Source organism: Ornithodoros turicata, chromosome 4, assembly GCF_037126465.1.
Source record: "Ornithodoros turicata isolate Travis chromosome 4, ASM3712646v1, whole genome shotgun sequence".
NCBI classification, from domain to species: domain Eukaryota; kingdom Metazoa; phylum Arthropoda; class Arachnida; order Ixodida; family Argasidae; genus Ornithodoros; species Ornithodoros turicata.
The window spans coordinates 19703874-19731780 of record NC_088204.1 but is presented as its reverse complement, the minus strand read 5'-3'; the positions used below and the strand labels follow the sequence as shown (position 1 = coordinate 19731780).

The 27907-nt window shown below is 43.8% G+C and overlaps 2 protein-coding genes and 1 long non-coding RNA gene across 6 annotated transcripts in view; 1 reads left to right on the top strand and 2 right to left on the bottom strand.

The window, feature by feature from the left end:
- Positions 1–2759, bottom strand: part of LOC135392771 (uncharacterized) — a 62515-nt gene extending 59756 nt beyond the window's left edge. Inside the window, exon 1 of the mRNA XM_064623491.1 lies at positions 2675–2759. The gene's annotated coding sequence lies outside the window, so the exon portion shown is untranslated. The remainder of the gene's footprint in view (positions 1–2674) is intronic.
- A 906-nt stretch (positions 2760–3665) lies between these two features.
- The window catches only part of LOC135391272 (multiple PDZ domain protein-like), a 107638-nt gene continuing 83396 nt past the window's right edge, over positions 3666–27907 (bottom strand). For 2 of the 4 annotated variants that reach the window (XM_064621458.1, XM_064621459.1), the window contains exons 23-33: positions 25703–26003; positions 23541–23607; positions 23322–23381; positions 23111–23212; positions 22791–22862; positions 22489–22633; positions 12352–12623; positions 10513–10596; positions 10084–10290; positions 9814–10022; positions 3666–8274 (exon numbers count right to left, since the gene is read on the bottom strand). In XM_064621458.1, the coding sequence (XP_064477528.1) occupies positions 7983–8274; positions 9814–10022; positions 10084–10290; positions 10513–10596; positions 12352–12623; positions 22489–22633; positions 22791–22862; positions 23111–23212; positions 23322–23381; positions 23541–23607; positions 25703–26003 (1811 nt within the window). In that variant the 3' untranslated portion in view covers positions 3666–7982. The remainder of the gene's footprint in view (positions 8275–9813; positions 10023–10083; positions 10291–10512; positions 10597–12351; positions 12624–22488; positions 22634–22790; positions 22863–23110; positions 23213–23321; positions 23382–23540; positions 23608–25702; positions 26004–27907) is intronic. The other 2 variants (XR_010421899.1, XM_064621460.1) reach the window with 2 other exon arrangements.
- On the top strand, positions 11191–15544 carry LOC135391273 (uncharacterized). The gene is made up of 3 exons (XR_010421900.1): positions 11191–11212; positions 15092–15153; positions 15208–15544. It is a non-coding gene; the product is annotated as an uncharacterized LOC135391273 (long non-coding RNA).

The window sequence follows — 27907 nt, the reverse complement described above, 5'->3', positions numbered from 1 at the left end:
AATAATTATTAATATTAATAAATGAGGTTCTACCGGGCAAGCACGAATGAAAGTTAATAGGATGAATGTATTAATAAAAATTCAAAATGAGATTTTTGCTAAATTGGGTTTATGGATATTGATTTAAATTTTGATAGGGTTCTAAAAAGTAGACTTAGGATAATAAAGATAGATATAACTACCCCCCCCCCCCCCCCAACTTGTTTGGGATTGATCGTAGGATTGCACGAGCAAATAAGAAATATAATTCTGGTTGGATATGAGGCGATGTAATTAGGGGGTTTGCTATTAAGTAATTTTCTGGATCTGAAAATATATAAGGACACATTTTGTTCAATGACCTGCCACGTAAAACTGGCCTTCGTGCGGCAACCCTATACCGAATCATTCGACGATACCGAATCGCAGCTGAACGGGGAATCGCTATTTCTTTCGGACGGATGTTCCGAAATTGTCACACCTCGCAAGGGATCGTGCAGCAAAACTCCGAACAAAATGAAGAATATGGTTTGACCTCCAGTCGACCGTCACCCGATCCCAGCGCGCCCTGTGTGCGTGAGACCAATTCATGAACATCAACTGTTGTTACTTTCGATTTGAGCTCAAACAGGTATGTGCGTAAGTATCGTTTCCTTTTTTTCTCTCTCTCTCTTCTTCTTCTTTCTTGATACCCGGGGACAGCAACGAACAGTTCAGTCATCCACGACGTATAGGCTCCTACACTTTTAAAACAGGTGGTGGTGGTGCTGGTAAAACAGAACTTCACCACATAACACTATCCTAGCCTACCACCATTCCGAATGTTATCATATAATGGTATGTTCAAAACAAGGGAAGGCGCCTACCTGGGACATGCATAATGTGTCCCCGGTATAGGAAGCCTCCTCCCATTTTCAACAAATCAACAGGACGCATAATTACTACATCATTTGGAATGATGGTTGGCTAGGAGCGTGCTATGCAGTGAAGTTCTGTTTCAACAGTGTAGCCAACCATAATCACAAACGACGTCGCCTCTCAGAATTTGTTGAAAACACGAAGCCTACGCCTTTCCACACAAGCGTCACAATAAGGCGTACAGCTCCCGTTTTCAGCAAATTAGAGGAGAGAAGGGATTGCGGTTGCCTGGGAGCATGTTATTCGGCGAAGTTTTGTTTTAAGATTGTAGGGAGGTGCGGGGCCTTTCGACAACTTCACCGGTAGCGTGGCCCTCAGTAATGCTCGTCTTTGTTTCTCTCTCTCTCTCTCTTCAATTTATATCTTAAAAAGTGAGCGCAGAATTGTCTATAATTATTCCCGTTCTGGAGGATATCCGATTATCAAACTTACGCGACACGGTGAATGTTTGCGTGCTGCCGTAATAAAATAAAAGTCTAAGGCGTTTGAAACACCGGGTCCTAAGGCGGTTGCTTTGCATAACCGCACCCCATTTTGCGCCACAATCCTGTGTACAAGGTGTGTGATACTGATGATAAAACTCGCGTTGAAAGAAAGCACTTTCGATAACGGCATGCATTATCTTCCTCGGGAACTGTACCACGTAAATGTTCCCACACGAAGAAAATCACTTCAAAAAGCTTTACAGCACATCTTATACGACACGAAAATGAATTTGAGTCCGAACGTAAACAAACCTCCGACAACCAATTGAAATGGAGTGGATTGTGGCAGAATTGCTGTAATTCAGAGCTGTAACTGGGTCTACTCGCTAATCCAATGACGTCATCTCCAGCACTCCATTCAATCACGAATCACGTAAAATCATCGATCTCTTCAGCAAAATATTTAGAGTCGCGCTGTCACCACAGCTACTTGATGTGCAGCGATAAAAAAGAAAAGAAAAAAGAGAAGGGGGTACAGAAGAATACGCAAAGGAGATTTTGAGTTATTTATTACAAGCCATTATTCGCAAATCTAATTGTTCATTATAATAATCTTAAGTTGCTTAAATATTTTTTTCTACTGGGGCGAATTATTGAAAGTGAAGGTGACTTTAGTATATGACACTGGGACACTGGGAATATATATCTGATGATTTCGAAGTGGGAGAGGAGGTCACCCTCTCTTCTCATGCTTGTATCGCTGGGGTTGGTGAAGCACAGTGTCCTCTAATTTCACGTCAAAGAGCACCTCCCGCGCACTCTTCATCACTTGTGGACAAAGCTGGATTGCGGCGCTTTTCAACGTGAGCAACACTACAATTGTCATTGCTCTGTACACACCAGAGGAAAAAGCAGAGCAGAGACATGTCTGAAATGAGTCGCCCACGAATACAGGCATGATCTGAACCTTACATCATTCGAAATGATCATCATTACAACGATTCTCATTTGTGCGTAGCAAAACCTATCCAATCACTCAATAATTGTTGAATATATCTCGCTCATTTCCACTGTCTTAGTTGTCTGCACTCACGTCTTTCTTCACAGTCTGGACCTTAGATACTAAAGAGTCTGTTGTCGTCTGCAATGCATATAATTTACGCGCGTGTTCGTGTGTTGAGAGCTGTCGCCCACTGCAACAAGGAGTGCGTATATCGCACTACCTGTTACTTCTCCGTTCCGTCTATTTTCACATTTAATAGCAGACGACAGTATGCCTGCGTCGCAAGCAGCGGTTTCTGCAAAGCTTCCCGCAGCCTAATGACTACCAGAAAATCACGTAAAATACTTACATTAAAAGATATCCGATTCTTACACCAAGAAATATCCCTGTACAGGTGTGCGTCAACCGCCAACACTTTTTCGCGTCCACAAGGGTAAAAAATTGTGCGAGAAGGTAGTGAAGGAAGACGAGAAGGCAAAACGCAAGCCAGCGCCATCTCGTGCCATACATTTACGTTATCCCTCGGCCTAGACTGGACTAGCTTTTGGAAATGCTTACTGCATAGCATGTCATTCACAAAAAATTCCGCAATTCGTAGAGAAATAAAAAAAACTTTGCACTCTACACACAAAACGCCAGACCACGAAAGTTGTTTCCAGTTGCACAGCGAGAAAACATCCACAGCTAATGGACGAACTTGTGGATATTGCTGTTGGGTGTTAGTTATACTTTCTGGCTAATATATAGCTTCTGGTGTTTATATTATATGCTTTACCTGTTGATAATTTTAGCAGAGCTGAAGTTACCAGGGCCCCAATCTTGAACTTTCACATATCGATCGCTATTGTAATATTTAAAGTTCGCGCGCTCCAAAGCTCGCAAGAGCTCGTGGCCAATCACGGGCCACAGTGATGCATTTAACCCGTTTTAGGATAACGACAAGTCGAAGATCGGGCTCCAGGAAGATTAGCGGTTTCAAACATCTTTTTAATCTCTTACCACAAAGCTCTGTGTCTTCTGTATGTCAACCCATATGGCAGTTTTCACTTCGAAATGAGTTTGGCAGCAGCACAGCAGGTTGTCACAAAAAATGACACCTACATATTATAAGCAACACGCTGTAAGCCATCATAACAAACAAGTAAAAAAAGAATTCTGGATAGGAGTTCCCATTATCATACATACATACATTATGTCATTCCTGGACCTGAAGAACTTTAAGCACAAGGCAGAGAAATCCATACTATATGTGCGACAGGAGTAAACAATAAACAATAACTGAACAAGGAGCTAGCTGGAAGTCCTTGTTTACGCAATGAACCACAAAGTGCACACACAGCCTCCTTGTGTCATATATTTCCTTCTTTATTTTTCTTCAACAATTTTTATAAACAATGTGACTTGCTCAAAAACCTCCTAAAGCAGGGTATCTTCCGCCTCAACAACACACCGCAGGGAAGGAGGTGATTTTAAGTAGAACCACTCCGTAACTTCACTTGTGAAAAAGGGGAAAGGTCTTGTATGTAAATAGAACTGCATATGTACATGGCTTGCGTAATGCACCTGCTAAGAGAAGAGGTTGCCAGTGCAACCACTAACTGCATTATCGTCTTTGCTACTGCACAGCCACAACACGTTCCCGACGCTCAGTCTGTCGCCTGACATGAATTGTCATCAACAAGCCCTTTCGAGCCGCCATAATTTACATGATAGCCTGGAAGTAGTTGATTGCATGGTGAACACAAAATTCCCCGCAAGGAACATGACAGTGAACATGGTACAATGCTTGCAAGTTCTCAAAATGGTACCTAGCATGACTAAGTACAAACAGGCTCTTCGCTCACGATACTCATTTGTAGCTTCGGGGTTGACTTTTTGAAGGAAAAAATGTTAATAGAACTACTAATGAATCAAAGAGTAGAAGTTGTTCAACAATGCTGCTTCTCATGTAAATTAGGTCCTTCTAGCACCACGTCCTAAGGAAAAGCAACCTGAAAACTCCAGAGATACAATATAACAGTTCATAAGTGCATTCCAGAATCTTGCTCCTATTTGATGAATCATTAATTCTTTCCTGGAATGGAATGTGCCACACTTTTGTGTCACACATTGTGTCTCCCATGCATGTTGCTTAAAAAAACTTCAATTGAAAGTGGAGGAAACAGTTGTGCAATTTCTGTGTTGTCCTGCAGTATCTTGATGAACCTGGGCCCACTTGCATGAATGTTGAAGAGATTCGGGCATGCACTACTGTCCTCGACGCTGCACGTGCGTAGAGCACTGGCAAAACTACCAGGGACGGCACTGAGGAATGTCCTCAACGCAAGTGCGCCCTGATGTGTATGAAAGAGAAAAATGCGAAAACGGGTATCACAGAAAAAAAAAAAGAGACCACGAGCAACCGTTGCTGAAATCTAGTAAATCCCTGGCACCAGACCCAGACTGAGTGTTGAGAAATGCGTAGTTATAGTTTACAATGTGGTTGTAGCATTTTTTTTTTAACATGCAGCGCAAGAAACGATCAAAGAGTAAAAACGAGCGATATACGGTTTGTCTCTTCTAATGCTACCTACTTCCTTGAATACGCCTTCGAAGGAGTCGACGATATGCGCAGTAGACTTGGTCCGGCGTTGGGGGATCGCGTTGCAAGAGTAGTAATGTTTCGGTGCGGAGAGAGGGCATAGATTCCGTGCGTGGGCTAGAAGTTATTAAGTATAGTGTCAAAATGGGCCACACTCAAATTTTTGAGATGCCAGAGCAAGTTTTTTTTAACACAATTTGGATTGCTCAGCTCAAAAGGATGTCATATCTAAACTGCTAACAAGCCCATCCATTATCATTTGCTCTTCTTATTTCAGAACTAGGTTGGCAAAAGTGACACATCGTTACAGGGTTTATACTACAGCAGATAAAAATAGTCTGACTTTAATGCGAATACCAGCTACAAGACTCTCGACTAACCAGGTGTTCTATTTTAACAATGGCACGTCAAAAATCTGATGGTGGACCATCTTTATATTCGAATCCGCTTCCTCCTCACGTCTCTTGTGCTTCCAAAAAATTGACTGATGAAAAAGCTTTCTTTGTGGTCTGGGTTTTTTTTCTGCGTCTTTTCTTTTTTTCAGAAATCGGGGGGAAAAAGCTGACGCTACATCCTTTAAAAAATAGAGGCGTTTACGGACCTCTGGCATAACGAGACACGTTTTACGTTCCTGGCAGCTGAATGTAACCTATATTGCTCAATTTGCATCTGCACACACATGCACACACTCCTCGTCTCAGCCGCCCGGACGCCTCGCACCACCCCGGTGAAATTAGAAATATTTCTGTGGCGTCGTCGCCAGTTAGCAGCTCGGTAATTCGGGAGAGATGATACCGTCACATTTTTGGTCCCGTGAGGTAGGGTGGCACGGGGCCATCCGTCCCGTATGCGGCAGGGTGGGGGGGCATCTCGTTCTCATGTTGTGGTTGAACTTCGTTGCAGCAGACATTATATCTATGCACAGAGCTCGGATATTATGCAGAAACGCACGCACTTGACGGAGAACGTGAAACCGTCACGTCAAACGTCAGAACCGCGGCTATCAATTTACTGAAATGCAAGGAAATAGAGGCATCTCTGTCCCTTCAAAGCTGCAGGCTGCAGACCGGTGACGTTCCACGTGCAATTATTACCTGGATGCGAGACATTTTCCACTAACCACTATATATAATACTACCTCGATACTTCAAATGCCTTACTACAACGAGGCTCAAGCACAAAAGTTCAACTTCACAGATCGCAGTCTTTTCAACACGTTTCTTGGGTATAGATGAGGAAAGAAAAACGAATGGTCTAAAAAACAGCTCAACAACGCTGACAGCAAATCGCTCTTTTAAAAAAATTACGTCAAGAAAAAGCTCAAAGTTAGTATAATATAGTACTCTCGTGTAACCTCTAGAAGTACCTCAAGTAACATTCCCACCACCACATTTGTGACAGAATAAAATTTTCTTGTTGTTGTTCTAGCTGTTGCAACCGATGCAGTCGGTCAACCCGTGGGAAGGCAGGCAGGCAGTCAACTTCTTTGAAGCCATTGGTAGTGCTGTTCAACTTCCTTGAGACTCAAATGCAGACGACCACCTCGAGACAGGGACACAGTATCGATGTCCGTGGTCGTCCATGCCGCGGGGACGACGCAGTGCCGGCTGTTTTGTCTTCAAACACGCCTTTCGAGCAAGCGCTCCACAAGTGCACACAGATACCTTTAAAACCCTCGGATATGGCATTGTGAGCGTTAAAAGTCTTGTATGCATATACAATGGCTGCTCAAATGGCAGCTCCAGTTGAAAACTAACGTCCGGCACTCTATGTAAAAAGTTCTGAGGCTGAGCCAGTCCTTTGATTAAGTTCCCTTTTGCGTGGACGTGCAGAATGAAAGCACCGTTTTATCGCCACCACTTCGTCAGCCACCTTTTCTGTTTTTGGAATGCACCTAGGAATTGTGTTGGGAGGCTACCGCACTGCAACTGAAAGTTTCAAGTGCCCAGTAAAACAAAGGCATATTGTACAAGTATAATTCGTTCTCCGTCATAAAATATACGTCTCTCAAGCACTCCACTTCATATTGTAAGTAGAAATGTAGGGGAAAAGTATTTTTTTAAATATTACAAGGTGTGCACCATCAGATTGAAGTAGTACCTCCTGACTAAGAAAGTAATTACGTTGTTAATCAACGTAGCAATGTCACGGTCTCTCAAGACTACCTCACCGTGAGTCATAAGATTATGACTATCTCTACCTTCTTTTAAAAAGACTACCTGACTCTATTGTCCAACTCAACCGTTCCCAGTTGCAAGTCTCACAACAGAGCAAGACTACAAATGCGGTCTAACCTCATTACAGTGAAATGAGATACAACAAAATACTTGATATTCCCCATAAGGTGACAATGAGAAACAATACATTTTAACCCCTGCTAGAACAAAAAAAAAAAAATGTTAAGCAGGCACCTCAATACAGTGAAAGAAAAATTCTGAAGAGCATTTAATCCGTCCTTAGCACCTGCCCCCCAAGGTCAGGGAAACCAGCAAAAGGCACAAGCGCGTGCTGGCGACAGTGTACGCTACCCCCAGAGAGACGTAAAATACCGTTTCTGGTGGAAGTACGAGTGATACACACGGTGGCTCGCCTGTTCGCATCATCCACAGGGACCAGGAAAAGTGATTGTGCTATCCCGGAACATAACATGTTACACATAAGGTGCTCCTACCAGGACTTAGAATACTTCCATGACCGTACCGTTGAGATTCTAGAAGTATGGGCACATTTATGATGCTAGCCTCTTTGTGGCATAAAAATCCTTTCAAATTTCGACGAAATGAGGGAAATCACGATCCCTCCAAATTTTGTCATTTCAAGGTTCGACCGTAATCGACAATTATTGTGGGCTTGTGAAATTTTTTTTCCTACAGCTATGTATAAAGCATGATCACAATATGGGGACTTAAAAGTTCAGCCACAGTAAGGTAGCTCCCACACACAAACGCCTCAAATTATTCTGACCACAGCGACGATTACAACTTGCACTAGGATAATTATGCCTTGTACCTTAATCTCTACACCTCGTGACAGGCGATGGGAAAAACTGTCTTGCCACACTGTCATGATCCACGTATCAGGATGCCGAGTCGGAAGCGGGCAGCACGGTAAGCACCACCATGCCGCGAGCATCGCGGAGCAGTTCGACGGCTTCCTGGTGGGTAAGGCCCTCAAGAGAATGTCCATTGACAGCAAGGAGGGTGTCTCCACGGCGGAGACGACCGTCACGTGCCGCAGCACCCGAGTCGAAGACTGTCTTCACGTAAATAGGCAGGTCACCGTGAGGAGAGCCTGCTCCACCCACGATGCTGAAGCCCAAGCCTTCTACGCCACGCTCCAGGGTGACCAGCATAGTCCCGTTAGCAGCGCTGTGTTGAACAAGAAGACGTGTCAGTTTAGTAATATTCATGTATAAATGGGGGCACAAAAGACATTTAGGACCTGAAACCGTACCAAATATACAGGGTGTCCTTTTTTTTTTATTCTACAGATTTTTTAATAAAAACGCTGCGAGATCAGCACTGATATCTTGGCAGGCAGGTTATGTGGCCAGGTGGACGTCCTGTAGGACAGTGTATGCAACTACTGGATGACTATTTAGTGTACATTAAGTAATTTTAACTTATTAATGAGATGTTTTCTGGAAAATGTGAGATAGCAGAATTGGAGTCTGTTATTGTTCGAGTCCATCATCCTTATTAAACACCCTGAGAAGCGAACCTTGAGATATAAACTGCAATGCTAATGAGCCGAAACCAGAACTATGCACTACTCGAGTGTAGAAAGAGCGAGAGATAACCAACCCATATGCTACAGGGCCATGTGCTTTGGACCGATGGGGCTGATTGAAATAGGCGCTAATCTGTTGGCCAGATAGACCGCCCACCGACCAATATAAGGCAAAAGTTGCGTCGTTCCCATGCTCGAAAAGAGCGTAGTTCTGCTTTTGGCTCATTTGCATAGTGAAATCTGGCAATTTATATCTCAAGGTACATTCGGTTCTCAGGGTGTTTAATAAGGACGATGAATTTCAATAATAATTTGCTCCATTCCTTCCTTCCTTCTCGTATTTCAAAGAAAACATCCAATTAATTAGATAATGAATTAATTTTAGCTAATTAGTTGCCCAGTAGTTGCATACACTGTCCTACAAGATGTCTGTCTGGCTGCATAACCTGCCTGCCAAGATATCACCAGCGCTGCTGTCACGGATATAGAAAAAAATACTGTGTCGAATAATAATACACCCTGTATACAATGCAAAACATATGAATTGTGAACCACATGCAGTAAAGGTTAGAGATAATTCGATATGGGCTCAAAGTGAGGTACAGGCTAAGTTCTCTAACCTCTACCTAGAGGTATGTGCCTTATCTCTACCATCAGCCCTGGAATGCAACACAATTCATGTACTGCTTTTCACAAGAGGCAAAAGAAATCTTGAAATGCCATTCATTTGCTAGGGATTTTCAGGGGAATTTAGTTGACTAAGGCCAGTCATTAAGCATAATGGGAGAAAATCCAAAACTTACTGAAAGGTGTTTTCTAGGGCAAACACAAGGATCAGATTGGCTTTTTGCATCAGATGCTTAGGGGTTGAAAGATATATAACGACACAATGCCATGAGAGCCATATTTCAAAATCAGACCAGGACCTTCTAATGTGGCATTTGTTCTAAAGGATGCGTAAGGAACAGGATGCTGTGGTCTATAACTACCGCATACTCAGTAGTGAACAGCAATAAAACTGGGTTATGCAACATTATTTTGGCTCCTCACGGAAAGCTCACCTTGAGGTTCCTGAGCCGTACGCATGAGGAAAAATGAAGAAACATGTGAGCTAGCTCCCCAAGGTAGCACAATAATTATGATTCGACAGGGTAATCGAGCAATCAAAGAGTTCTCACGAGTCAGACTTGGACACTGCAATAGTGGATCGTTGAGAGGCAGCTCTCCGTAACCTCGACACCTTGAGGTTGATCCTTCCCAGCGTTGTTTTGAGGAGAGCTGCAGCATGTTCCTGACTGGCAGACGTTAAGTCGTGGCCGTTTACTTCCAGGATCTGGTCCCCCTGACACAGGCGGCCGTCTAGTTGTGCTACCCCGCCACGAACTACCTGCGATTGCACCATTCACTTCATGGTAGAAAAGTTTAGAGGGAATATGCTGTCCGCCTACCTCAGAGATGAAAACCCCTGGAGCGTTGTGTCGCCCTACTATACTCAGTCCGAGGCCCCGTCCGGCCTTTTTGTGGAGGTCCACGGTGAAGACATCCTGATGTGGCTCTTCTTCTCTGAATACGACCATGCGCACAACCGAAGATGTTTGTCTGAGTGCCCCGATGGCTGCCTCGTGACAGGCTTCTCGCAGGTCCTCTGTGTTTACCTGCCGGTAGAAGGTTTGGGGCTCTTTGTGTTGAGAATGGTATCAACAATGAGCAACACTTTATTTTCGTGATCATGTAACAGACGTTTCATAATGACAACTGATTCACTACACCGGTGCAGGAGCGGATTTGGTGAGAATATAATGGTGAACTAAAAAGGACAGGTACAGCTTTGGTGTGGAAGTTATTGAAGTAAACGTAGAAAGGTAGCTTCCTGTCACCTCGAGGATCTGGTCTCCAGGTCGAAGGCGTCCATCCATTGCAGCTGCTCCATCTGGATAGACCTCGTGGATGATTACAGCACCCTGAAGCACAGGAAATAATTTGGTTGCAGAAAAAAGGCAAACAATCACACTCACTAGGTTATTAATATGCTAATCACTCACATGTGCCATGCATTTGTCCTCAAATATGGTCCTTGCATCACTCTCAAGCAAATATTAGCCTTTGGTGATTAGGATGTTCCTCTCAAGTTGTAAATTAACACCAGATAGTTTTGTAATGTGGTTTTGTTTTGTGATGTTTGAATGTAGTTTTGTAATGTATAGTTTTACTGTGGGGTGTCCGGCCAGGTGCCTTTTTTAGGCCCTGTTCATTGCTTGTAAGTGATCGTACCAGCAAGGCTTCAGGGAACCTTCTACTACACAATCGTAGACACAACTTTAAGAAATGTGTCATGCGAGCTAGATCTCGTACAAGTAGAGAACTATTGATTTTGATTTATTTATTATTATATTATTTGATTCTCTATTTTGAGATTGGATTGTCGGTTGGGCCAACCAACGATGACAACAGCTGCTGGCAACACTCTCTATGACAAGAGCCACATGCGATATCAGGCAATCTCGGTGCCAGTCCCGATGCCAACGATTAGATGTCGAACACGGCGGGATACTGAAGGCAAGTCTTGTTACATATGTGGTGGCAGTGATGGGCAGTATTTAAATACATTGCATTTGAAATACTATTTAAAATATAAATACATCTATTTATATCTTGTACGTAAATACAGTCTGGAAAATGTATTTATATTTGTATTTCAATACAAATACTGTTTGAGTATCCATTTGCATGAATACTTTGTAAATACATGTATATCCATCAAATGCGCATATTTCCAAATTTCGCAGCTGCATGTACTGTCATGACTGGGGCCTTGTTTAGAGGCTAGAGGTTATTCACCTCGCCTGAAGTCTTGAAGCAATAGTACACTTTTAGGAGTTTCTTTCGAGCATATGTCGACACTGTACTTGTGTCAGCAATTGAATGTCATCAACGTTACTCATTTCTACCAACACTGCACTCAATACCATATATGAGGCTTTGGCTCAGAAACCTCACAAGGACTCCAGGACCAATGTCTAGATGCTACAGGACTTTCTGGATATGCATATTGTTCTTTAACTCCTGTGGTGACGCTAATTTATTTCATGAACCAACATCGTCTGATCAAACAGGAGCTGCGTGGGTGATAAAGTTGTCTAATTAAATAATTTAATCATTAAAATCACCACGTTGAAGGAACGCTGTTACTTCGTAATGGTCTGCTTGAATGCTCATATAAACAGTTGTTCAGTCTGTATTGACCTTAATTATTTGCTCATTCAATGTACTCATGAAAGTATTTAAATACTGTATTTATATTCTGTATTTACATAATACGATTGCAAAGTATTTATTCCAAGTATTTAAATATATATTGAAAGCATTTTGTATTTATATTTCAACACAGCAAAAGTGTATTGATGCCCATCCCTGCCACATGGTAGGTGCAGTGGTACGTGGCAAGTTTCACGAGTAGGACCTGGAGGTACTGAAGTTCACGAAATGTTAGGACAAGGTTTACAGAACCCCAGATGAGCACCACTGCTCTATACCACACACAATCACTGAGAGGTCTGCAATTACCAAGCAAAAAAAAAGGAAAAGGGGATGGAACAGGAAACTACGTTTGAAAATCTGCAACCAAATATACTTGCTCCTCCATACACACGCTACCACGAGAACACACGAACATTGATCAATATGATGATCAACATTTTTCCCCTTGTTCCACTCACCAGTGGAGTGTCTGAACCGCCGACGATGCTGAGGCCCAGTCCCAGCTTTTCTTTGGTGATCTCTATGGTAGTCTCCTTGCCTGGCTTTATCACCTCAGACACGGGAGAGCCCGCAGTGGAGTCATGCACCCCATGTTGCTGCTGGTCTAGATGGTGATGTGTCATGTCACCCCGAGGTGCTGGAGGGGATGGCAGGGGTCGGCCGTTGGGGGAGGAGCGCCGAGGGAGTGGGACAGATTTTGTGGAGCAGTGCGACAATGTTGTGCCAGTGCCTAGGATAAGGTTATCAGGTCAGATAACGCGGCAGGATACGTTGCTCACATTCGTGACATCTTTTTAACAGTGCCAAAAGGCAGTCATCAACATTAATTGTTCAAGTTGTACAATCAACTGGTCAAACACTACTGAGTACTACTGAGGTGACTGTGATGCCCATGCTACAGAAATGAAGTCCAATATATTTCTGCTGCGTTAGCTGCATTCCTACTTGTCACAACGAGTTGAGTTTCAGATAAGCCGCGACATGTGATACAATTGTCTCCGAAAGCGATTTATCTTGTTTGTTCTCATAACAAGGGTTGTCTCGTTCAGTTGTGCGAGAACATTATGCAAATGCTTCCTCTGGAATGTGGGGACGTTTAAAGTGACTCCTTGCTCAGAATTGCTTTGTACTTTGAAAGGACAGTCTGGAGCCATTGAATGATTTTGAGATTCGAGTTTGATTCCACTGTATGTTAAGTGTAGATGACCAATACAAAATTTCATAGGCCAGAACATTGTAGTTTTTGAAATGAACAAGGAAAACAAACCGCATGTTAACATCCAGTTTCAGTTCCACTACGGCGTAAGCAATGGGTACCACACCTTGTCAGATGTCACAAGGGTGTGGGACTGAGATAAGGATGATAGAGCACCGTTTTCGGATATGATAAAACCTCATCCACAAGTTTTGTATCGAATCGGTGGCCTGATTGCTTGGCAGGACACAGGCTGAAAGCGATGTCACTGCGATGTCACACCAGCAAAAGCGCTGGCTATAAAATTGAGCTATAAATAATTGGACACAATTTTAATTGAAATAAATAAAATTGCAGTAATCAATCAATTGAAAACATGTTGATCTGGTGCTCACTCTGAGTTTCATGACTAGGGTTCCACTTTCGCGGCATTAGCAAAAAAATTCCCACCGAATCATTTTGGAAATTGGGCGTGTTCCCAAAAATTCGGAACTACACTTTTGCATATGGTGCTACATGCCGAAACTACTGGTACTATCCATTTACAAACACATCTCCTAGGTTGGCACTCCCCTACAGCGGACAGCATGGATTCCTCTGCCAAACATTAAAGCTCTTACTTATACGGTAGTGTCCGGACAAAAAACGCGGTTGAACTGAAGGTGCGATCGGAATAGTGGGTGCCTGAAGTACATGCAACTGGAATATTTCGTTTTGAAACAGTTCGTTTTCGGAAACACTAGAAAATGAATTTACTCGGATTTTGAAGCCGGCTGCGCGCTCCAAGCAGAATTAAGGCAACTGTGTGCGGACCGCCGCCACTGGAGTCGGTTATGAAGGCAGGCCGTCCGTCAGAAAATGCAGTCTTCCGACTCACAATCTGCTGCCGCTAGAAACATCCCCGTTCATGCTTTCGGTGGCATCGGATTGCAACCAGCCTGGCGACGCCGTCAGCTGAGCGATAGGGAATCTCGCCGGCAACGCCAATTACGTCACCGGAAGAGGCAAAGCAGGGAGGGGCCGTTTCAACCGGAAGGTGGCAGGTGGTTTCGAATTCGATATTTTTTATGTTTTATGAAGAAACACGAACGAATTTTGCGACACTTTTTTTTTGTGTGTTTTCTTCTTGGAAGGAATCTCCAAGTGGACATCACGTTGACGTTAGAATTCCGGATTCCTCGCGGACACCACCTGTAACACCTCAAGCGTGTACGGACACCTCCCTTCAGCGGACAAGAACACTGGTCCCGTGGGTGTCCGTAATAGAGAGGTTCCACTCTACTTCGTTGCACTATTCTTCCTTCAGGCCATCACATTCTCGTTTGTCCTTCAACTCATTTCCAGGTGGAATGCAGTGAATACCGCCCTGTATAACATTCAGGGAAAACCTTCCTCTGTATCACTTTGATCAGTGGGTCAAAGGAGTTCAAGTACACGTGGAACCCTCCAACAAAGGAAAGGAAATTCTTTGCGTTCTCAATGTCTTTCTACAAAGCTGCTCTCACTCCATATAGCCCTTCTCCTTAGTGACTATATTTGCCGATTTTTCGGCATCTATTCTTGACGCAAACGTTTTAAAATGCCAAAAATATCCTAATTTGACAAAACACCCGCCGAATCTCCCCAGAAGTAAATGCCAAAAATGTGGAACCCTAATCATGACTAAGCATGTAACAGCATCTGTATAGCTTTGGTTTGGGTCCTGAGTAGACTGTCACTATAAATTTCAAAGCTCCCAACACACGTCATTGCAATGCTCTCCAACGACACTGTTTTCGCACATTGCTTATATTACAACGCAGGTTAACTTTCCAGAGCAGATAAGTCTGAAATTTCGTACCCATTGATGCGCTGTACTTCACAGAGGCATTTTTATCACACACTCGTTAATTGCAGCACTTAAAAGAAAGGTGAAGTGAAAATGCAACTATCAGGCAGGCAAATTATCTATTCATTAAAGCCACCAGAAATTTTTCTATACTTGCTACGTCATCAGCTTGCAGATTCCCAAGTACGCACGAAGCACTCTATGGTAACGAGGCTCCCACACATTACGCCTCTAGAGGTACGTATAATTAATTACAAAGAGCTCTCATAGATACTCACAGTATTATTATAGAGAGACAGAGAAGAGACAGAGAGAGACAGAGGCATGCGATGGCGATGGAAGAAGCAGCCAGGACATGCGGGGCAAGCCATCCATGCAGCAGCCGTTCCAAAGCGGCAGAAACAGACAAACAACAGTGGTCTCCACGTCAGACAGTATCAAGGCAACTTCGAACACACCTCTTCCGTAATCTCCTCCAAAAGGTGTAAAGATGCTGCCTGCCCCCACGCCAACTAACCGGGGTGGAGGGTCGTGCGAGGCACGCGTAGTATAAAGAGGAAGTTGTTAGTCACCATTTTTACTGTCAATACGTAGTCATCGCCATGCATTCATGACGATTCGTTTTGTGCCCAATTTTTTGTGACGTAAATCTGCGCACAATGGAAGGTAGATACAGGTATGCCACCTAGATACAGAAAGTCTGCTTGAAGTGGGACTCCGCAACAAAATCACCACAAAGATTGTGACATAGCAGTAACCCTTGGCGTTAGGAGCGTTAGGGGCGTCAGGAACATACATACGAAATATCGCGTTCCCAAAGTGCGCAGATTTTATTCGAACAAATTATTACGAAGTCAGCGCTTCGCCTCTGTGAAGCAAGAGGGCGCTGAAAGCAACACTGCTGACGTCATCCGGCATTGAGGAATGCAAGCTTCGTAGCAGACGACAATGCTGGGTCAAGTCACAGTATCTTCCTCCGGGCGAACTGCTGTGCGCTTTGCATTTTGGTTTCGGTTTGGTATTCTCATCATTTACGAATTAATCACTCGCACAAAATGAATGCGAATGTTGTTTTCGATATCAAGAGAGCGGTTCGTGTTCGGTATGATGCTCACCTATTTTTTTTCGAATGCTTGTGAAGTCTCCCTTTAAAGGAGTACAGAGGGTCATCCAAAAAAATTTCAGGTTAAGACGTCTGGTGAAAGTGTGTGTGTGTCATTTTAGAGTATAGTGCGAAAGGTTTTGATGTGTGCAATTTGTTTCCCAGAAAAAAATTCACATAAGCATCACATTTGAGGTTTTCTTACCTGGTTTACATTCCCCTTTGAAACCCGCGTCTCATCACATAAATAAGATATTGAAACAGCATATGTGAGAAGCATGACACGCGAGAGAACTGTTGTATGACAGTCGTTTGCATTGCTTCGGCCGGGTGGGACGCCTCATACATGGCGGAATGTCTGTAGGTTCCCGGGAGTGCTACGAGATGGCGCTAGGTTTTGCATACGGTCTATTGGGGATAGAAGGAGCGGCCGAATCATGACCGAGCCAATAGCAATGTTTCTTCAGAACCCCGAACAGCGGAGTAGCGGACGACAGCGGAGTAGTAGAAGACAACATTTCTCTGGACCAATCAGCGAGCGTTCTCCTTGTAGCGTCAGCGCGAGGTTCCAGGCAGATCACAGGCTGGTACTGCTCTCCACCACCATTACGCACGGTCGCTTTTAGCGGCGTACTTTAAATTCAATTTCTGCGATAATTATGACTCTGTGGTGTGAATTACTTCGCATGGTGCATCTTACTGGCCTACTTAACAGTGTTATAGGAAGAAAACAGGGTGTTGAAAATGACTTCTGTGCTACTTTAATGCACTCACACATGGATATGGAGAGTCACGATGTCATCTGCTACAGCTAATCGCCGCAGACGATTGAAAGCAGAGGCTTTTTATGGCCACGAGTGGCTACCCATGTGCCTGATGGCAGCTTTTGTCTCCATAGCTACGGCCACCAAAAGCACGGCATGATTGGTGGACCCTTAAAGGGAGACTTCGCAAGGTTTCGAAAAAAATTAGGTGAGCATCATACCGAACACGAACCAACCCCTCGATACCAAATACAACATTAGCATTCATTATGCGCAAGTAATTAATTCGTAAATGACGACAATAGCAAACCGAAACCGAAATGCAAAGAGCAGAAAACAGAGCTCCATGCTATACCGTGATGTCACCCAGCACTGTCGTCTGCTTCGCAACCTCCATTCTCCCTTGCCGGATGCCGGATGATGACAGCAGTGTGTTGCTTTCAGTGTACTCTTGCTTCATAAAGGCAAAGCGCTCGCTTCGTAATAAATTTGTTTGAATAAAATCTGCACAGTTTTGTAACGAGATATTTTGTACACATGTTCCTGACATCCCAAACGTTACGGGTATATCACAACCTTTGTGGCGAGTTTGTTGCGGAGTCCCACTTTAATGACTATCTTGCGTTTAAGTGATCAGGTGTTATTTACTCTATGTGGTGTCTGCGATGAACAATCAGGCAAATTTAACGAGTAAGTTGTTTAAAGTGGAGTTCCATTTGTTTTTTTAGCATCACGCACGCTGTGCAGTAGATTTAATAATTAAGAATAATTGGGGGTTTACGTCACGAGACTGCGCAGTAGATTTCATATGAAAAGCGTACGGCATAAACAGCCTTCCTCTCAGAATTCCTTGGTGGATTATCTAGGAGTGCGAGGTCTTTAATGTGGCACGTACGGCACGAATTTCACTTTTGTTAGGCAAATTCGTCTGACACTCTGGAGATAAGTACCACAGTGAATTACAATTTTGCAACGGAAAAATGATGAGTACTACCGTAATTTCACGCGTATTAGCCGCGGCTTATGCGCAATTTTTTTTTTCTCATGGGTGCTCTGCGGCTTATCCACTGGTGCGGCTTATCTGATGACTATTTTCCCCTGGTATTTTCCCCATACACCAGTTTTAACGAAAGGGCCATAAAGTGTCCCTGGAACAGCACTGATCTGCCGATGCACGAACAGTGCGTAACAGGGGCGCGTCCACATTCGAGTAGATTCATCTTCCTGGTGCCTTCATCCTTCAACGAAAGTGGTGACAGTGATTCAGGTCTTCTGGGAAACCACTGACCCGTCGATCCATGAAAAACACGCAACAAGGGCACAATCCGATCTTGGTAGAACACCACAACTGACCTCCTTTGTTGTACACCATCATGCCGACCTCGGAGTATGGACCACAGGGTTTATGGCCTTCGCTATGTTCTCCTTTGTCACACAAATCAGTCGCGGCGTACTGACCGCGGCTTATCTGCCAGAAAATTTTCAAAACGTCCCTAAAAACGGGTCATGCGGCTTATCTGCGATGCGGGTTATACGCGTGAAATTATGGTATTATGAGTGAAGCGCCACTTTAGAGACTGCCAACAGCTTCCTCTTTATAGAAGCTGCCCCCCGGACACACAATGCAATCACAACAAGAATTGTGTTCGTACATAGCCCCGCACAGTACTGAGTGTCCTCAGGCACATGTACACGAAAGAATGCATCGTGAATACTCATTGAGGACAAGGCACAGTTTTGTGGCAACGTGCATTTTCGCTTCTTCATAACACGAGGCATGTCTGAATATGTTGAAAGGGAAGACAGTGCACTCTCTGGCAGCGGTGTCAAGTTGATGGAGGAAGGCGTACAGATGGTAACATTATGCCATGCTGTTCACCTTAAGAGTACTATACAAGTTGTGCAACCAGCACAGGGGGAGCTATCTCACTGTCAATCATACTTGCCATATGTTCAAATGTGTTAGGAACAACAGCCAAGTATGCATAGTCATACTTTGCTAACGACTAGAGGTGCGCACGGGTACGGTTTTATCCGCGGATCTGCACGACGTCTCGGCTTGTGGCCAGAAATAAGACATCTTGAAATCTGCGCAGATAAAATGTGGATGAAACCGCACATCTCTGTGGTGCGTGTGGATATCAGCATTTTATCCGCAAATAGCATCTCTGCCGATGTCCCCTAGGTGGAGCCATAATCGAGAGCACACAGTGAATCCAAAATGATGTTGAAGTCATCCGTTGCATTGTCGCACCTCTAACTGTGAATGACATAACATTCCTGAGAAAGTATACTGAAAAGTAAAAATTTTTGGAACGTAACATTTTCGTAGTGTAATCTTTTCCTACAAATGCAATGACCGCGGATGCGTGGACATACTCAATATCCGCATGGATGCGGGTACACCTATGTCAACTATAGTCGTGTTCAACTTAAGAAGGAAAAGAAATCTAGTCAGTCAGCTCTCAAAATATTATTGCGCCGCAGATAGGATAGCCGGATGCAGAGAGGTCACGCTCTCTCCTTGCGCGAGATAATGTAATCCATCATACTCAGTCTGCTTCCGTATTGGCTGTTAAGACTAGCCGCATGAAATTATACGCTGCAGCAGAAAGTGTGCTCCCCTACTGATGGCGCATGGTGGCGCTGCAGTATTTCTCCTGCTGCGCTATTGCGCCTCCTTATCTCCAATGGCGTATGTAGTTGACGGACTAGAATTCTTTCCCTTCTCAAGTTGAACATGACTATAGCACTGTTGCAGGTGCAGTCGTGGATGTGCATGTGCGGACATTGTCGAACTTATCCGTGCTCACCTCTACTAATGACCATACAACGTTGTCTTTAGTGATATTCAGACACACTCCATGCCTATGCCAGCATGTATATGAAACCATTTCTCCTCCAAAGCCACAATAATCCCCCAAAAACCTAAACGTATCTTCCTCATCAAATTCTTTGTAGCACATGCTTCATACTAGTAACAGCACTAAGTGTATCACATAACGGTGCCACGGTGCCTTCACTTTCAAATGGGTTGCTTTTGTTGCAGCCACAAGAAATTAACACTCTGTGTAGAGCTCTCTTCTGTGTGTGTGTGTGTATTTCATAGGGAATGACAATGCTGTATGTGAGCAGAGGAGCAGTGTGAACGGTGTCAGTCTCGTGGCTAAAAGTACGCTGGCCCATCATCGGACGACTTCCAGTGAAGAAGGTTGTGAAGCCAGCGCATTGTTCCAAGCTCTACAGAGGAGCCACATGTGCTTAGACAGCTTATGCATTGGAATTATTCAAACTTCTATGTAGTTAACAACAAAAGTGTTCAGAAGCTAGTAAAAGCATTTATGAGTTCCCCAAGAGAAGCGGACATGAACATAGTGTTTACTATAGGATGTCCATTATTTTGTACAAAAATTTGTCGTTTATGTATATACTGATGGCTAGCACATGCTATTTTTGCTCTAAAATGCATTTTGAAATGTTATTGTGAAACTTCTACCTAATCAAATGACTTGTTGTGGCCATAACATGCTATGAACCAGAGTGATTTGAGGCTAAGACAGCGGTTAATGTGCATTTTGTTTGGGATGTACCGTAACGATGCACAGTGCACAAACTTACTTTCAACGTGTTTTGTTCTGCAGGAGGTGAAGAAAAGCACTTACTGACAATTTTTACATACATGCCACAAGCTACAACATGTTTCAATACAAATCGTCACTTTGGAGAAACACGAGAAAGAGCTCTAGAGACTAAGAAGCAGATGACAACTCTCAGAAGGAGCATTACAATCAGGGATCCTAGCTTCCCACGGCAAAAATATTCAAATTTCGTACTTGTGTAAATTCTACATCTTTCTGCAAGAAAGTTTACATGTTCTACTGGTCTCACAAACGTGTTTCCAAGAGCCTGACTTGGCCAGGTCACGCAGCTAATTCCACAGAATGCAGGACTGTTTCATTCACATGATCACGTGCTTGCGTAGTTCCTGTGCACATATTTACAAAACAAGCAAAGGACACTGCACTATGCTTATGGTTCAACTCTCTAGAACCTTCTCAAAGACACTTCACATTACTCCTGACTCCTCACGTCTTTCACAATCACGTTCGCAAAGCTTGGTGAGAGGAGCATAGGGACTGGAAGGAGCCTGTCGACAACATCCTCTACCTTCACAAAAACTTGTAGTGTAATGACAACGCGCTTGCCCACGTGCTTTCTGGATTTAACTTGGTCTTGTGGTGTTAAACTGCCACTTCTTGTATGTTTGTAGCCTTGTGTTATCTTCTTATAAAATTACTGATAAATCTGTTTGATAAGCACTAGGAAGGCGTAAGTCACAGCGGCAGAAAAATTTTGTGCTTTCATGTTCTCATGATTTGTATTGAAACATAACCTAAGTAGAACAACCTTTTCTTCTTTTTTTTTTATCATCATTAAACATATCCCCCTTCTAGATTCTCCTCCTTGAGGTGCTGAGTTACCAAGTGAAAGTTAGTTACCGAGAGACTGGACAAAGTGATCTAAATGGCTTAGAGTACACTCTGTACTACTCACTAACCAAGCACAGACATTATCTAACCATAACCACTGATGGATAAGCATGAGAGAAAATACCGTTTGGCATCGCTTTGCGGTACAGTCCCGAAGTGTATGAGCTTATGGCAGAGTAGACATCAAAATGCAACTGTTCACTTCGACATAAGTATGCACGTGCCAGGCTACACTGACTACACTGCGATGCCTAGAACGCAGGTAATTCTAAGGACTGATGTGAAAATCATTAATGTGGTAGTTCTCGTGAATTTACAAGCCACTGCAGCTTTCAGTAGCAATTTACGGATGCATGTGGATGGCAACTACGACAACGGCACATGTGTCGCTCCACAATGACGACACTACTAAGGCTGCGCTCACATATGGCACTGTGACCTTTGTGGCAGCAGGACACCTTGACTGCTGCTGCAGTGTAATGACTGACAGATAATTCTCACTTTTGAACAGTGCATGCCCAGAAAAGCCTTATTTCATGCATAATATTGGACAACGCAATTTTTGTGGAAAAAAGAGAAGGAAGAAAAATAAGCAAGAAAAGGAAGAGCATCTGTTAAGTAAAGTGCTGTGCAATTAGGTTGAATTATAAGAGTGTATTTTTCATTATTCAGAGTTGACTAGATAGAGTTTCTCCGACACACTATCTGAGCCGCATAACAACATACGTCCTCACCAATGAGACTTCACCAGTATTAATAGATTGCAAATGCACAGTTGCAGCTGTTAAGGCCATAAGGCAAGGAGGTTCAACTCTCATTTCCCCTTTGAGTCCATTCCACGTTTTCGACCACCGAACGTTTTCGAACTTTGTTGACCAAACAAAACCTTATAGTATTACCATCAGACACTTTTTATCCCTGCAACACCATTCAAGGCACCTTTGTGTCCCCTAACCAACATTCTAACCTTTCTCTCGACAGGAGCCTCACAATGACACTAGACGCCACTCCAACCTTTGAGTAAAACACTTTCGGACAAACACGATTCAAGAAGCCGATAGAAGCACCTCTATTATGCAAACACATGCCCCAGCAAGCACAACCCGCCTCCCACCCCGCACTGCTGGGTGGCGACAAGACGGCACATGCAAGGCCCGTTCCTTCGCCTCCCAGCCTCAGATGAGTGAAAGGTGCAGAGTAAGGGAGCCGTACTCACTCTTACGATTGGACGCCAGTGTACGTGACGGCTCTTGCGTTTCTATGGAGGCAGATTTCTTTTTTAGGAGCGGCACCAGACCTCCTACGGGCTTTGCCACCACCATGGTGATGGTGCCTTCTGTCTGTTTAAGTAGCTGAGCAGCCTGGAAGATGGAAGTACAAAAGTACGTTTTCGAATGGCAATAGCGAAGGACATTTTTCTTGGTCGAAATTTTCATGTGCCCTCAAAATTCGTAAAACAGTAAAGGTTTTACACAACATTCAAGCTTCCACGTGAAATGCGTAGGTGTCACACTGTACCGAATCATAGTCAGCCCCAACCAAGTCTGTCTGGTTCACGGAGAGGATCATGTCGCCAACTTCAAGACCAGCCTGTTGAGAGAGAGAGAGAGAGGGAGGGAGAAAGGACTTTTATTGTAGAAGTAAAACCAAGGCCATAGGAGGCACGTATGCAAATTGTGAATCACCAATCAGGTTCTCTAAATTAAACTGCATTAGCACACAATGAAGGTTTGTTATGCTGCAAAGAGTGCATGAGTGACCCGGTAGTTCATGCAAAGAAATTGAAGATAATTATGATTCCGCAATAAAGGAAGCTTTAAAAAAGGCAGGACGATAACCTGATAAGCAGCACTAGATTCCTGGATGTCAGAGATGAAAATACCCTGGCCCGCCTCAGCATGACGGCCTTCGATGATCATAATGCCCAGCCCATGAGGTCCCTACAAGTAGCAAAGGAATTTGTGATAGCATCGTGGCAACGTTTGTGTTTTTAAAGCACGTATCTGACAGCATATGAGACAGAGCAAAGATGACAATAAAGACACTTACCTTTTTTACAGTCACTGTCTTTACCCCCCGGAAGTTGGAATACCTCTCATCTGGTGTTACCTGAACCAGAAAAGTTAAAAAAAAAAGAGTCAGAATAGTTCCTGAACAACACAGCAAGCATATGCATTTTAAAAAAGAGACATTCGACACTGTAATATAGCTGCAACGTGGAGGGGAACAATGTTTACGTAGCGGGTATAAAATTCCCATAATCCTCACCTCTTCAACCTGCACCGGATACTGCGTTAGGGGCTTAACTGCCATCTCTTCGAGTGCATCTTCCCTCCTGCATTTGAGCATTGTTACAAACTTCTTAGGAACACACAAATTTATGCACGATTCCGAACAAACTTAGCAACAGAAGAACCATGCTTTCAAGTTTCAGTGTTTGGTCAAACATAGCATGCATTATACCTCATTAGCTCTGTAACTGTTACAGCACACATCAGTTGCCAAGTCTCTGAATTACTCTAAGAACACAGTTGAACTCCACAGTGCTGTTAATGGCACAGTGAAAGCCCCCTCCATAAATGTCTCGTTTTTGGCCGCGTCGTATCGCGTAACAAGTAATATGCACTAAATTGTAGTTAGTTAATATGCACTAAATTAGTTTACTAAATTGTAAACTAAACTGTAAGTGTGAGAGGGTTCTTTGATCTGCCCTCCCCTCCTACAGGGAGCCCTTAAATGAATGAGTGACATAGGCATCAAGCCGTGATTTCTAGAATACGCCGCACGGTCCACTTGTCCGAAGCAGACACATGACTATCCCTGTGTTTGCTGACCAAGACCGAGGGAGGCTCCACCTCCTGTATGCCGGCCAATAGGAGGACGCGAAGGGCAGGCACTTCCCAAGCCACTGCTTTCGCCTAAGAGATGACACAGCGTTACCGTTGTTTATCGTGTCGCAAGGCTTCAGCCATGGTGCACCAATCTAACCAACAGCTTCTCCGTCCATCATCATGGGAACAAGGCCAAGCGGGAGTCGCGCATACGCCACTTAACGGACGGAGAAGCCACGGGTTAGAATGGCGCGCCGTGTGAGAAGCCTTGCGGCAGGCAAAACAGCGGCAGTTACTGGTTAACGGACGGCAAACCAGTTGGTTAGATTGGTGCGCCATGGCAGAAGCCTTCCGACACGTGAAACAACGGTAATGCTGCGTCATCTCTTAGGTGAGAGCAAAGGCTGGGGAAGTGCCTGCCCTCCTGCGTCCTCCTATTGGCCCACATCCAGGAGGCGGAGCCTTCCTCGCTCTTGGTCAGCAAACGCAAGGATAGTCCACGCCGGGATAACGTGCCAGGCCTTCGAGGTAACGCTGTCTCTGCTACTTTTCCGAAGCGTGTTTGTAAATTTAATTGCACAGTGAAAAAGACACTGTACAGAAAAAGTACTCTGCGAGGTGGCTCCTGATAGGCTGCTCTACGAATGAAGCAGGATTGCGAGCAAATGCAAAATGTTATTTTCTTGCTCCTTTAAAGGGGGCACTAAATCCCAAAAATTTCTCCTCGCGGAATGAAAGGTGTTGTTACATTAACAGTGACACGAAAGCAACGGGATTCATCCGCTGCATTTTTGTGGTTTAAGTGTCAAGGAAGTCAAAATTTGCACTTTCCCTCTTCTCAACTACTTGATAGGCACAGGCGCTTCCCATTTGCCCGATTATAATAATAATTTATTTCAAAGGTGCCTACACAGTAGTGCACATCCATCATGATAAGTTGAGGTTTGGGAGATCCCCGTCTAAAATAATGAAAACGTGGATAAACCAAGTCAGTGTGATTAGGAAAAACGTGAAAAGACGCTTGTATTCGTCGGGACGGAGACTGACGGACAACTACGTTATTTAGATGTAAGAGATGGTGCGATGGTAAGAGTTTTCGCGTCTATGATGCTTTGAATACACTTATGTATATATAGAAAGAAGTCATGACCCAATCTTCGCAAGAAGGACATAGACATCCTTTGCCCATTTTCAAATAGAAACCTTCGCACACAGATCGTCAAATAACGCTTGAGAACAGAATCCAAATGCACAGCATTAGTTTGCTCAATACAATTCCACGTAAGTGATCTGAATTCTAAAACAGGTAAAAGAAGGGATCTGAAAAGAACATCCATGCAGTTTTGATCACCCAAATCCTTTGTCGTCCTATAGATTAGATTATTGCAGGAAATTGTTCATGGATACCAACGGGAGGCACCTGCGCCTCTTGAGAGGAAAAGAAGAGGGAAACTTCCTTCGCACTTAAATAACGAATGATGCAACGGATGAACACTGTTCCTTTTGTGCTCCTGTCAAGGTAATGGCACCTCACATTCCGAGGACAAATTTTTGCCTTTTAGCATGCTTTCAAAACTGTGTTTTTTTAAAGATTGCTACCGGAGTAGGATGAACTTGTACGCTGGGCCAGGAAGGCTCTTGATGATGGCAGATGCGTTTAAGTGACAGCGGCCATACATGACGACCCCGTTCACTTCGAGGACCTCGTCCGCGATGTGGATGCGGGCGTCCTTGGCCGCCTGCCCCTGGGGGTGGATGCCACAAACGAAGACGCTCATGCGGGTGCGGTTCTTGTTGCCGGCCAGAGAGAGGCCCAGGCCCCCTGAGCCCCCTTTCTTCAACTCCACCACCAGCAGCTCCCCACCCCCTTTCACATCTTGGTACTTGCGCTGGATCTTTTCTGCAAACATGAAAGAACCACATCTCAGAGCATGCGCAAAGGTAAGTACAGGTTGCCAGAGCAAAGTTCAGAACAAAGAGGAATAAAGTTCGGAACAGAAAGGAGTCATGTTGAGAACGGAGAGGAGTAAAATTTGGAAGAGAAAAAGTTTACAACAAAGTTTTACAACAAAGAAACTGTAAAGGTGGTTAAATCTGGGGTCTTAATAGTTTGCGCATTCGTGTGGGGGATGCGTTTCGGGAATATTTTGTGGAACCTTAATTTTGCAAAGTAACGTTGAAGCAGAAATCGCGGAATCAGGGAGATTGGGGGATCATGACAATGCCAACAGTAAACAACGAGAATTAGCCGACCTCTATACATGCCGGCAGGCATATAGAGGCTTACCGTGACCTCAAATCCCGTAACAATGACATACGTGCAGAGTTGAAAGAGAGAAGAAAAAAATGGAGAAAGAGGCACTCATTACGAGAGCCGGCAACTCCAGATCACGTGCTGGTTTTGTGAAAGCAGGTATGTGCAATGTCAAGTGATACACTATTGAAGTGGCGTTTCAATTATAGAAATGTTTGACAAGAACAAAGTGTGAGAATAAAGGTAAACAAAGGTGAGTAAGTTGATTTATCTTTTGTGGAGCTCATATCGTCATGAATTCCAGTTCTCATACTTTTTCTTCCCTGCTACACCTATACTTCGCGGAAAAAGTTTGGTAGTGAAATTCGCGAAAATTAAGTCCTCACAAAAATTTCTACTTTGACAGTAACTCAGAATTTCAAAATGCCAAGCCAAAAATGGGAAACTATTGCCGAGGCAGGATATACAGCACACTTTGTCCATTTTTCGTATGGCACAATGCCCGTAGATCCTGTACTAGAGACTATAATCAAGGTGAACACCTATGAGAATGAAAATAAAAGCATGCTTTTTAAAAATTGCTTGTGTCCTTCATTTGCACACATGCCAGCAGGAAAAGGCAAAATATTTTTTTTTTCGGCACTCCACTGTGAATAACAAAATCCGTAGTACCAGAAAATGCAATTTCCTACGTACTTTCCACAAACTCGCACGAATAAAAATGAGGCCACATTCCTCGATAATTTCCCCTCTATTTGGCTACCCATTCTTCCACAGATTACAGGAATGCAAACACAAGCATGGTACATGTGCGTTCTGCGTATTCAAAGCCTGTGCAACATTTGCCTACTGTACCTGCTGTTATCATGCTATTGTCTAAACTTATTACTGCAGTGAGAACAAAGGTTACTGACGATTCCTGCTGATGATACTGTTATGACACATCAGAGGAATACCTGTACTGGCAGCATACAGCGCATGCGTCGGAAGGGGCATCAGAAGCGGAGTTCACAGAATTAAGAACCGTAAACAAAGGTACTGCAGCTGGGAGCATCTGTCACACAGGTGGCTGGTCTCGTGCACAAACCAAAGCCCCTTTCCCAGTGCCCTCTTCAAAACATGGTGATGAGTTGGAGGTTTAAAGTGAATGAATGGGCTACTATGGCAACGCCATGTGGAGCAATTCGATTGGATTATACTTTTATTTTTATGGCGCCCAGAAACAATCGAGATGGTCTGGGTACTGGTGCAAAACACCAAATGACAAAAAAAAAAAAACAATATCCACATGCAACAGACAAGGGCATGACTGTGATATGACCTTAATGACAAATGAGAAGAATCCATGACTTGCAAGAGCATTAGTATTATGTTGCCTGCGAACATCATTAGAGTCAGACAAGTACGTTATCAGACTTTGATTGCCAAGAGTGCCCACATAAAAAAAAGAGATACAAGTGAGATAAGATAAAAAGGAGATACAAGTGAGAGTAGAGATAGGGTACAGGCAAGCTGGTTCTTCATCATGATGTAGGAAAACTGAGAGGCAC